We start from the raw sequence: 13059 nt of genomic DNA, 5'->3' as shown, positions 1-13059 counted from the left end.
TCAACGGGTCTCAGGGCTTCTGCACATGTGCTGGCTGGGAACTGGCCGCATGTGCGCAGTTCCTGTCTTTTTTCCATTTTTGTGTCTCCTGCACATGCACCAGCTGGGTGATGACCACATGTGCGCAGTTGGTTGATTTCACAAGCGCAGACTGGGAAAGGGGCCGCACATGCACAGCGATTTTTCTAGTCTTCAGGCTGGAAACTGGCCCTGTAGAAGAAAAAGAAAAACAGTGAAACAGTATGAAACTGCAGACTAGGTGACCTGAAGAGGAGCGCCATTTCAGAGAAGGTGTCCCAGGAAGCAGGACAGGGAGAAAGTCCCAAACAAAGAAGACCCCAGACCAAGGCATGGGGAAGAAACAGGACCCAGAAGAAGGTCCAGGTGAGGACAAGGAAAGAGATCAGAAACAGATCCTGAAGTAAAGTTGAGAAAATGGAGCAGAGCGATAGGCTCTGAATTAAAGAGAGAGTTTGCGGGGAGCAGACTTGACGCAAAGTGGGCTCAAGAGAATCCCTGAGGATCTGAGAGGGCAGCCAAAGGTTGATGACTCTGCTGAGGGCCATAAGGGCAAAGGTATCCTTTGGAGCTGTGGTACTCTGCTTGACACAGCTGAAGATCTAAAAGTGTGCTTGGAAGGTGAGGCATGAGAATACACAATGATCCAGGAGAAAGGAATATTGCAAGGTGAGATTGAAACGCTGGAGGTGGACCCTTGTTGAAGCTGACCAAGTAGGAGTGATGTTTGGAGAGAATTCCCAGGAAAGTTTCGAACGTGGGAATTGGAAACCTTCGTGAGAAAGGTACAGTTTCAGTGAGACTAGTTGGCTAACGGTGTGACAAGCGTCCGGGTGGGTTGATGAGAGATCCATGGAATTTGTTTTGATGGCATCTGTCACTTGTTTTGGGGTTGGGGAGTCCTACCACAGTTTGCCTGTTAATTTACACGCAACGCATACTTACTCTGAATTTTAGAGTATAAAATATTTATTATAAATTGTGTTATCTTTCTGAATTTGTATGTGCCTGTAAAGATATACCTGGGGTGAAGGAATATTGGAATAATTTTTTTTATTTGTATTGAGAGCTTTCCAACTTTTTTGTCTGGAGTTACATTGTTCATTTTTCTTGTTTAATAAATATTTTATTCCTTGTGTTAAAAGTTCATCATCAGACTCCTGTGAATTTGTTCAGTAACTTCTCCACAATTTCTAAAAGGGAACAAAAGTTAGGATCTATCTTGTTTTACTCAGATCTGACTTGTCCAGTATTAACATCAGCTGGGATCGTAATACCTAAGCAGAGTTAAACCTTGCAGTCAGTATTTGTAGTCGTTAAAATTTCAGGTTAACTATACTAATTCTGTGAAACATTTTTTTTATAAATAAAACTGTCTTGAAAGTTAAAGAAAGATGTGTCCAATCCTTCTTCTTGCAACCTCTGCAAAGACATTCATTTGGTAATGCCTGTGCCACAAGCTGCCTTCCAACTGCCTCACCTTCTCGAGTGACACCATTTGTGGACATTTCACCTCCTTTGGCTCTTGACTAACAGATCAGGATCTTCTACTTTAGTTGGCTCATTCCCGCCCATCAACTTCCACATCACTGGAAATCAAGGCTTAGGCATTCTATCAAGGCATAGTTGTGCAGGACACAGCACATGAAAATTATCCTTGCTATGCTCTCAGGGGTATGTGTAGGGCATCCCCAGATGGATTTGGGCTCCAGCAGCTCCACAGCATCCTGACACCTGGTGTACATATGTATTTGGTTATGTATCTTTCCTTTGCTTTTATCTGTGGGATGTAAAAAAAAAAAGTGCCATCAGCCACAGCTTTTAGGGGTAATATTAAAAATCCAGCCTTCAACATTCCTCTGGTTATCAAGCATGTGCCCGACAGCAGAGTTGAGCACAATAAAAACATGGCAACAGCACTCCCCACAGCTCCCACCACCCTCCCCTCCCCACCATTCCCCCCAAAGCTTACTTAGCATTCACATGCAAGGTGTGCAGTGCAACATTGCAGACCATCTGATGTTTCGGTGAATGTTAGCTTTCTCTGTTGCTGTAGCTTTGTGCGTCCTGATGGGGTGCCTTTATTGTGTCATGTGCTCTATCAATCACCACCCCGCACCTCCCCACCCCTAAACTCAGGGAAAGGCAGCAAACCCATAGAAACCCAATACCCTCTATTTTTATCCTTCGCAGCAGACACATTAAACCTGGTGAATTCTCCAACACTCTGGAAAAGGACATCAGTCACCTGACGAATGCTGATATAAACAGGCTGGTGGAATGGCTAGACATGGCAGATTAATTTTAATGTCGGGAGGTCCGAACTGATACATTTTCTTAGGAAGGAGAAGGAAAAGAAATGCAGAAACAGAGGGACCTGGGGGGGTATATGTGCACAAATCACTGATGGTAGTAGGACCAGTTGAGAAAGCAATTAATACGTCCTGGGCTTTATAAATAGAGGCAGAGAACAGTAGCAAGAAGTTACCATAAACCTTTATAAAACACTGGTTCAGCCTCAACTGGAGTATTGAGTTCAGTTCTGGGCAACACACTTAAGGAGGGACATGAAGGCTTGAGAGAGGATGCAAGGAAAGATAATTCTGGGATGAGAAAATTCAGTTACAAGGATAGATTGGCAAATCTGAGCCTGTTCTTTTTAGAGAAGTGAAAGCTGAGAGGAGATTGATAGAGGTGTTCAAAATCTGGGCAGAGTAGATAGGGAGAAACTGTTTCTGTTGGCAGAAGGCTGGAAGACTAGATGACATTGATTTAAGTTGATTGACAAAAGAAGCAAGAGAAACATGAAGAAAATCTGTTATGCAGCACGTGGCTAGCATCTGGAATCACTATCTGAGAGTGCAGTGCAAGCAGCTTCAATCGTGGCTTTCAAAAAGGAATTGGATAATTACCTGAAGAGAAAAAAAAATTACAGGGTCAGGCAAGTGGGACAAATTGAGTAGCTCTTATGGAGAGCTGGCACAGATACAATGGAATGAGTGGCCTCCTTCTGTGCTGTAACTATTCTATGATTCTGACTCTCACTGCCATTTTACTAATATTGCACAGCTTCCCCCGGTAAATGCCTGGAATGATCCAGAGTAGTAAATGTTTATGGCTGTAGTAACCTTCATTTCTATGGTTAAGAGCTTGCTGCATGTTGACTGGGGCTTTGAGTCATCACAGGACAAATATCTGTGAGTCAGCCAGTAGCCAGCTTTGTATAGCACAAGCATTGCTTGGTGCGCTGTTTGGATACCTCCCTGAATGTCATTCAAAACCATATTATAGACTCTCTGGGTTGGATGCTGTCTTTGCTGATGGTACTCCTTTCTCCCAGCCTTCTGTCATCCTGTCTCTGGTTCCCTTCCTCTTGTTTCTCCTCTTCCTTTGTGCTAATGGCTACAGGGATAGAGCGAGCAAAAAGGTCATGTTTATTTTTCAAATGGACCAAAAAAATCACCATCAGGATTCACAGGATGAGAATGGTTAATACTTCCAAGAACAGCTGTTTTGTATCAAATTCAAGTGATCACAGGTGCCTGAAAATCTGGTCAGAATTTTAGGAGTTTCTAAATAACTGCCATTGCAGGAAATTTGTATGCAATGCCCTGTAGCTTTGGGGCAGAGTCATCATCTTGAGAAAAAATTCATTCATGTAGAAGGGTCATTACAAGTGCAAACGACTGAAGAGATTTTGTTGTATCATAATTAGGTGTAAACTCCCTTCCGCCCAATTTTCTGTAAACTTTTTCGCTGCATATTTGTTTGGTACCAGGTTACAGGCGTCTCTGGGTGCAAATACACAGGACATTCTATCCCAATATGCAATATTACACATAATCAATTGCTAATTGGTATCAAATATAATTATTCGTGAATATTTGTCCAGAAATAGGCATGAGTAGTGCTAATAGAACAACTGGAGAACAGAAGAATGTCTCAAGGCGCTTCACAGCGGGGTGGAAAAGGACCGAGCCATTGAAAGAGAAATTTGGAAAGGTGACCAAAGGTTTGGTCAAAGATGTGCTGTTAGGGAGAGATTTACAGAGCGTGGGACTTAGGCAGATAAAAGGATGGCTCCCAATGCATGTTGAAGGAAGGGGCGGGGGAGGGTTTGTACATGAGGCTAGAGTCAGAACAATGGATAGTTTGGGGTAATGTTATGAGAGTTCTGTTCTTTCCTTGCTACAAATGAAATAGTCATCATGACTCCAACACTGGCTTTATGCTAGCACCCCAATAACAGTAGAAAATTGGAGGAGGGGTGCAAAAGGGAGAAAGAGACTCAAAACAATTATTATCACTAGAAAGAATGTACTAGGTATATGCTGAACTGGACCCAGTCAGCAGCAGCATCTCATGGAAGAGACCTTGGAACCCAGGTAAATGGGGGCATGCTCACCAGGGCCATTCAGGCAAGTCCCGCTGAGGGGATGGGGGTTGCTTGTGAGAGCAGAGGATCTTTCTGAAAGGATGGCCCTTGCTACCAGGGAAGCCCTCTGTGGGCCACAAGGTATTTGATCAGGAGGTCCCCCCTCCCCCTCCCCACTAAGCCACAGGATCCCATAAAGCAATTTCCCACATGCTGTTGGTACTTCACCAGCAACGGTGGAAGAATTAAGTGACCCTTAATTGACCAATTAGACTCAATTGGTCTCAGGGTAGGAGGCCACCTGCCACACCCCTCCCCACCTTCACATCTGACTTGCCTCCCAGCACCGCATGCTGGCTCCTTATAAAATTTCAGCCACAATATGCACACTGTTCCACATCCCAGAATAGAGATTGAGGCCCCTGCATGTTGATTGTGACTATCACATGAACTTGAATGTGTAGGTAGGAGGACTGCTGGTGGCCTGTGAACTGGACAAGTCAATGTGTGGCTGGATTGATTAGAGTTGGGGAACAGATGCAGAAATTTCTATCAAGTTAGATTCTATACCAGGAGTCTGACAGGAGTTATGTCAACCTCCCTGAAACAAAAAACTCATCTGCAGTAATGACTGCATAAAATTGTCATTAGCTCCAGCTCTTGAGAGTCAATGCAAGATACTCTGATCATGACTGTCTGACCTAGACACTGCTATTAAAACAGTTAGCAGATAGCTGTTGGAGAATAATTGCAGTCTTGCATTAGTTAAGAATTTACAGGGTTGTTTAGCTGTCTAACCTTAATTGCTTACTAAAATGCCAGCTAGGCACAGTGATGAGGCTCACATCTCTGGCTCAGTTATGGGTTCGAGCCCCACTTCATGATTTGAGCATATAATCAAAACTGATGCTTTAGGGTGTGCCACATTGTCAGGTTTAACATCCCGTGCCCCTGTCTAGGTGGATGTTGAAGATTTCAGGGCACTGTTCAAAGAAGATTCCTCCACTCATTCTAGCCAACATTTACCCCTCAACAAACACAACTAAAAATAGATTATTTAACTTGTTGCCACATTTGCCTATGTGACAATAATAGTTGGTCTACAAAAAACAATTGATTGGCTTTGAGACCTTTTGAAGAATCATGAGTGTGTGAATGAAGTTATAAAAATGCAAGTTCTTTTTCTTTCTTGTTGTGCAGGAAGTTGCATGTCACAGCAGACTTCGATTTGGCTCACTGCAGAGACGATCAGTGTCAGCCCAACTCAAGGATTGAGTCTCCCTTAGCATTTGTCTGAGAAACCGAGCCCAAGTCACCCAAATCAGGGAGCAATGCTTGTTTCGCCATTGTTCCTTAATTCCAATATGCAAGTCCCCACTTGATGTGATATCTCCCTCTAGTAGATTTTCAAGTTGGGGTCCTCAGATCTTAAGGAGTTCTGGAAGGGATACCAGGGAATCTTGCAAGTAATCAGATCATTATACTTGTTCAGAAAGTGCTGGAAAAACTCAACAGGCCTGGCAGCACCTGTGGAGAGAGAAACAGTGTTAACATTTTGAGTCGAATATGACTTCTTCGGAAGAACTTGTTCTGAAGCAGTCATATTCAGCTCGAACACATTAACACTGTTTCGCTCCATAGATGCTGCCAGATCTGCTGAATTTTTCCAGCACTTTGTTTTTATTTCAGGTTTCCAGCATTCGCACTACTTTGCGTTTATATTATTTTGTGCTTGTTCACTTTAGCACATTGGGAAGCGAGTTTTCTGAAACAATATTTTATCTTTGGGTCAGCCTATGCTGTCTTTTGGGTATTAGAATAGTGTGCTCCTGGGAATTTTAGTGTTTGCAGATGGTTCCTAGGAATCTTATTAATACTCTCAAGGAGTCTGCCAGTCGAAAAAGTTTTAAAGCCATTGCCCAAATTTTATGTTGATCACTTGTAGCATGAAGATTCATTGCCATGTTAAAGGATAAAAATTAGAGGGAATTGGTGACAGTTGGCATTTTATATGGAAAGTCAGAGTGTTGCAATTTTGAGATTTTAATGCAAAGTTTTCTAGATGTATTCGCAACAATTTCTGTAGCAAGACTGAATATGAGTCAGCAGTAGTCCAGGCTCAACAGCCGCCAATAGTAAACAGCCCCTTGAAGAAGATGAAAGATTAGTTTCTCTGCACGTTGAAATGGAGGGAACAGTAAGATCAGTTTTCAGTAGAGTGCAAAATCCTAGTATCGCCTCTTTAATGACATGCAACATCTGTTTCATTTTGATCTGAAATTGATCTTGTACCTCCAAAGGTTGCTATCCTGTGACTCACTGCTTTGTCAAATCATGATATTGGGACTGCTCTGTGTAATACTGCAGCTTAACCTGAAACTGACATTATAACAAGAAAGAGATTGATTCCAAAGCACTCAGTAGGCTTATATCCTGAAGCTGGCATGCACATTGGCACTACGTGTTCACTGAAAGCTATTGCTCCCGACTAAAATCATACTTGGCTGTAGTATGTAACTACAGGCAACAGATTGGTTTTGCAAAAAAAATCAATCCTGGGGCTAACAAGTTTCCTGTAACTGAAATAGAATAAAAGCTTTCTTTGTTAAGAAGCTAATTTACAATAATTAGGTTTAAAAAAGTAAGGCTAGGGAACACTAAAGAAAGCTATTAAGGGATTGTCCTTGTTTTGTAGCATAGATCACTGCCCACTGAAGTAATAGAAACTTCTAAAGTTTCTTAGAATTAAATTAGTGATGATATGTATTAACCTCACTTTGTAGAATATTATAGGAGAACAGTATAGTGAACATGCTTTGATGTTAGATTCATTGTAGTAGTCACCCACCCACAGTTACTGCCTTATTATAACCAATGCCTCCTTTCCTTTAATAGCAATATTTCTGTATTTTAAATGGCCATTGCTCATGACATTGAAGGCATCAAAAGTCCTCATTAGACAGGTTTCAATGGATGCCTTTAACCATAATGTCTGTGAGTGTTGAAGCTAGGCTCCCCTGATAATGACTGCTGTCAGACCTACCATCTATGGCCCAGAATATGGGGATGAGCTCTGATTCTGCCTAAATAGACTAGTGAGTGCTTTTTCGGACATTCCCCGTTACTAGACAGATAGTCATCTAACTGAGCATGCACAGTTGCCTCATAGTGAAGTCAAGTTCACAGATGCTTTGTTCCATTGTGGAAACTTCCCATATTATAAAGGAGCGTGGAGGGGGTTGCTGAGCTTCAGCATTAGTTAAAACTGATTCAATTATAGAATCACTTTCTAGTAGAATTGGTTCCAAGCTATAACAGAGTTATAAATAATTGGCCAGAAAGAGGTCAGTAAAATGTAAATTTCAGACCTCGAGCTAATTTGGAAAAACGATTGCAAATGTTTTGCGACTAGTTGCATAATGCTCTATGACATAGGTCCCTCTTATGGGTTGAACAAAATATTAATGCCTAGATTTCTCACTATTAATAGCTAGTAATCTCTTAACAGAAGTGCAGTTCACTTATGTGTTAAGTGATCTGGGATGTTGAATTTTTTCATTTAAGCAAGTACTACTGAATTAATTTGTTATAGTCTGGTTAATTATTAGAAAATTACTGAAGCTTATTTTATTATCTTACAGCTTGTTTGCCTTTAAATACAATATCAAAAAGATAATTACGGCTGAGGAAGATCATTTGGCCCATTTAATTCATTTAACCAGAAAAATCCTACTTTCTGTCATTCACAACAAATTGTTTCTTAAATTATTTAAGGTTTTTTGCCTTGACTATTCTATTGGAAGTCCACTCCATACACCAATCACATTTTGTATGAAGAAGAATTTCCTGATATCAGTCCTAAAATTATCTTTTACTTTTTTGAATTGATGCCCCCTAGTTGCACACCCTCAGTTTCTAGTAATATTCCAGGTCAACCATCCCATAACAATCATATGTGCTTCTAAACAATCATGCCTCCTTTTTTGTATGCCACTGTTTCCCCAGTTTCCTCAGTTTATACCCAATATTTTACGCTGTTCTGCATCGCAAATCATCTGTGATTTTTCTTAACATAATAGTTTGTCCAAATCATCCAGTAAGTTTCGAGCTGCTCCTTCTGTTTCCATTATCCCTTGTACTTTGGCATCATCAGCAAAGATTATAGCTTTGCATTCAGTTCCTGAATTTGGATAGTTGGTGTAAATTAGACCTGTAGTGGCCCCAGCACTGAACCTGGTGCACTCAATCCATACTCATTGTTTCCTATGTTTCAGCCAATTTCTCATCCACTTCCAGATTTTTGTCTGAATCCCAAAAGCTTTGACTTTGACAGTTGTAAGACTTTAACGAAAGCCTTTTGGAAGTCGCAATGCACCGCGTCATAGGGCTTAAAACAGTTTGCTTGAGCTTATCACTTCCTCAAAAAAGTAGTTTAGAAGAAATTTAGAAGTAATTTAGAAGAAATCCCTGAATTAAGAATTGAAATTAAGATGCTGATTGTGTTATGCTTTGGTTTTGTGTCGCTGCAGATAACATTGAAAATCATTGATGATGATGTTAGTCTTTGGAACCTCTCACTGTTAGATCTATTAGCAAGTTTTTGCTGGGTAACTGTCCTACAGTGTCTGCAGAAGAATAATGAGATTACACTTTGGTTTCTTTCATTTGGAACCAAACTTGCAATTGTGCTTTAGCAGCATTGTTTCTTCTTTTGTTCCCATTTTTGCTTCGCAAGTTGGAGAATATATTAATCAGAACCAAATGTTTATTTTCTACAATAAGCCCTGCCAAACACAGCATGTTAGTGCCTTGAAAATATCAGTGACAGACCACCTGATTGGCATAAATGGAACCAAAGGAAGCTACAACTTGAGTATTCCTTTGCTTAGAAAATCAAGCCAGATGCTGGCCTTCAGAGTTTTTAAAAATGTTTTGCTAGCTCTTTTTTTCACGATTGAGTGCACGAGTGTTTGATTATACGGCTTACACCTATTCCTGTATTTATTGATTCCGCCAGAATACTTGTAGCTTTGTATTGCTTGTTGTATACTTAAATTTCAAATGTAGCCAAAATTTTTCAAGTGTGAAGGTCTGACATAGATCTTTGCACTGTGGGTTCTGGGGAAAAATGTCTTAACTTTTTAACCATTAGAACTTTTTTGCTGGGATATGATGATACTTGTGAGAGAAGTATGGTTTCATACATTTGATTCTTTGCTCGGCTACATTTCTTAAATTGTGTGAGAAACTAATGCAAACTGTGTTTCAGAACTATGGAGGTACAGTTGTAAAATCAGTTTTAGTAATTTTTAAATAAGCATGGTAAAAATTGAATGCAGAATTTCTGTAAGTGTAAAATGTTATGGCTTTGTACCACTGAACACATGTTTCTGTTTGGTAATATCAGCCTTGTTACATAATCTTTCTATTTTACGATATTTTGGATTATTATGGTTTCTTCCTCATGTATAATGTTTTATTTTGTGTAACAGACTATGTGAATGGAGGGGAATTGTTTACTCACTTGTCGCAGAGGGAACGCTTCACAGAGCATGCAGTGAGAATATACAGTGGGGAGATAGTGCTGGCACTGGAGCATCTACACAAGGTAAACTGCACCATTACTGGCCAAGAATTGCATTTGTCAAACGTATTATCTGTCTACTTCTGAAATTGACTAGGTATAGAGGATACGCAACATGGATTAGAAGAATATCTTATCTTCAGTGCTGCAACAGGATGTTGCAAAGTGCTTTGACTATTTTGTTTTATCTGTGCCGACGCATGCTGCAGTTAGTTTAGTTTAGAAAAATAAAATGTTTTTTTACTTGTATAGAATTATGGACAGCTGGGAGTAATCGCAAATCAGTGATCTCTTTTTACGGAAAGACAGAGGCCTAGTGTTAATTTCACTAGACCAGTAATGCTTCTGGGAACTTGGGTTCAAATCCCACCATGGAAGTTTGTGGAATTTAAATTAAATTTAAGTAGTACATCTGGAATTGAAAGCTAGTCTCAGTAATGGTAACCATGAACCTATCATCGATTGTCATAAAAACCTGTCTGGTTCACTGATGTCCTTCAGGGAAGGAAATTTGCCATCCTTACCCAGTCTGGTCTATATGTGACTCAAGATCTGCAGCAATTGCCGAGCAAACCACTCAGTTCAAAGGTAGTTAGGGATGGGAAACAAATATTGCCAGTGATACCCACATCCCATGAAAGAAAAGAAGGAAAGTGGTCCAGATACCAGTTTACACCTTCCTATCAAAAGTTCCCTTTATTTTGTACAGTAGAGTGCAAAAAGAATAAACACATGAGATGCAACCAAGGTAACAAGCTGTGTGGGATATATGCTAAGGGAGCAGCATTGTAAAGATATTTTATGCAGATTACTATGCGGCAGTGAGAAACATTCCAGCATCTTTTACATTTGAATATAACATGCCTTTTAATCACTACTTGTCCAATATTCCGGATCATTGCCTTTGGTGGGTGGATTTAATTGGCTAACTAAAAAATGTTATTTTGCTTTTAAAATATCATCCATTGCTCCGCAACATAGGCCCTTGCATTTTATTGTCTAAAATAGTTTGTGATTTGAAATGTCACACTAGTTTGATAGGTTGCACCACTTGGGTTCCCTGCTTGACCTGGAGCAAAGCTCCAAATGAATACTAAGGCCACTTGCATTCCCCTCCACAACACCTTCACCTTTGCTTTGCCATTATCACCATCACTGAAACCCTTATCCACAGTTATGTCTCATCAATGCCCAACCTTGCAAACGTCAGACTTTTAAACTACTCCCTACACAAAATATAACTTCTCCAAAGCTGTGCTGCCTACATCCAGTCCCACAACAAGTTCTGCTCGTCCATCACCTCATGTTCTTCACAAACTTCCCTAGTTTTCAGTGCACCAAATTGAACATCCTTGTTCTCAATTAGAAAGGGGTTATTAAATCATGGAATTTTAAACTTTGAGATGAATTCTCTTGTGCATTCCACACAAGCTGGAATCAGATGTAACAGTATTACAGTTGAACAAAGGCAACTACAGAGGCATGAGGGAGGAGCTGGCCAGAATTGACTGGGAGGTGAGCCTAGCAGGAAAGACAGTAGAACAGCAATGGCATGATTTTCTGGGAGTAATTTGGGAGACACAGCAAAAATTCATCCCTAGGAAGAAGAAGTATACTAAGGGGAGAACGAGGCAACCATGGCTGACAAGAAAAGGGACAGCATAAAAGCTAAAGAGAAAGCATACAATGCAGCGAAGAGCAGTGGAAAACCAGGGGATTGGGAAGCCTACAAAGACCAACAGAGGACAACTAAAAAAGAAATAAGGAGGGAGAAGATTAAATATGAGGATAAACTAGCCAGTAATATAAAAGAAGATTGCAAGGGTTTTTTTTAGATATATAAAGGGTAAGAGAGAGGTAAAAGTGGACATTGGGCCTCTGGAAAATGCTGCTGGAGAAGTAGTAGTGGGGAACAAAGAAATGGCGGAGGGACTGAATAGATACTTTGCGTCAGTCTTCACAGTGGAAAACACGAGTGATATCCCCAAAGTTCAAGAGAGTCGGGGGGGCAGAGGTGAGTATGGTGGCCATTACCAAGGAGAAGGTGCTAGGAAAACTGAAAAGTCTGAAGGTGGATAAATCACCTGGACCAGATGGATTACACCCCAGAGTTCTGAAGGAGATAGCTGAAGAGATAGTGGAGGCGTTAGTGATGATTTTTCAGGAATCACTGGAGTCAGGGAGGGTCCCAGAGGACTGGAAAATCGCTAATGTAACCCCCCTGTTTAAGAAGGGAGTGAGGCAAAAGACGGGAAATTACAGGCTGATTAGCCTGACCTCGGTCGTTGGTAAGATTTAAAGAATGAGATTTCGGAATAATTGGAAGTGCATGATAAAATAGGGCAAAGTCAGCATGGTTTCATCAAGGGGATGTCATGCCTGACAAATCTGTTAGAATTCTTTGAGGAGGTAACGAGTAGGTTAAACAAAGGAGAGCCAATGGATGTTACCTACTTGGACTTCCAGAATGCCGTTGACAAGGTGCTGCACAGGAGCCTGCTCAGTAAGATAAGAGCCCATGGTGTTAGAGGCAAGGTACTAGCATGGATAGAAGATTGGCTGTCTGGCAGGAGGCAGAGAGTGGGGATAAGGGGGTCCTTCTCAGGATGGCAGCCAGTGACTATTGGAGTTCCACAGGGATCAGTGTTGGGACCACAACTTTTCACTTTATACATTAATGATCTAGATGAAGGAACTGAGGGCATCCTGGCTAAGTTTGCAGATGATACAAAGATAGGTGGAGGGAAGGTAGTATTGAGGAGGCGGGGTGGCTGCAGAAGGATTTGGACAGGTTAGGAGAATGGGAAAAGAAGTGGCAGATGGAATACAACGTGGGGAAGTGTGAGGTCATGCACTTTGGTAGGAAGAATAGAGGCATAGACTATTTTCTAAATGGGGAGAGAATTCAGAAGTCATGAGTGCAAAGGGACTTGGGAGTCCTAGTCCAGGATTCTCTTAAGGTTAACTTGCAGGTTGAGTCGGTAGTTAGGAAGGCAAATGCAATGTTGGCATTTATTTCGAGAGGACTAGAATATAAAAGCAGGGTTGTGCTGCTGAGGCTTTATAAGGCTCTGGTCAGACC

General features: G+C 41.0%; 1 protein-coding gene across 4 annotated transcripts in view; it reads left to right on the top strand.

Moving 5' to 3' along the window:
* LOC121292658 (ribosomal protein S6 kinase alpha-5) overlaps positions 1 to 13059 on the top strand; it is a 220891-nt gene that overhangs the window by 105249 nt on the left and 102583 nt on the right. For all 4 annotated transcript variants that reach the window (XM_041214911.1, XM_041214909.1, XM_041214910.1 and 1 more), the window contains exon 4: positions 9886 to 10001. In XM_041214911.1, the coding sequence (XP_041070845.1) occupies positions 9886 to 10001 (116 nt within the window). The remainder of the gene's footprint in view (positions 1 to 9885; positions 10002 to 13059) is intronic.

Source organism: Carcharodon carcharias, chromosome 20, assembly GCF_017639515.1.
Source record: "Carcharodon carcharias isolate sCarCar2 chromosome 20, sCarCar2.pri, whole genome shotgun sequence".
Lineage (NCBI taxonomy): Eukaryota > Metazoa > Chordata > Chondrichthyes > Lamniformes > Lamnidae > Carcharodon > Carcharodon carcharias.
Note: the sequence above shows the minus strand (reverse complement) of the source record. Positions and strands in the feature narration are given on the sequence as shown.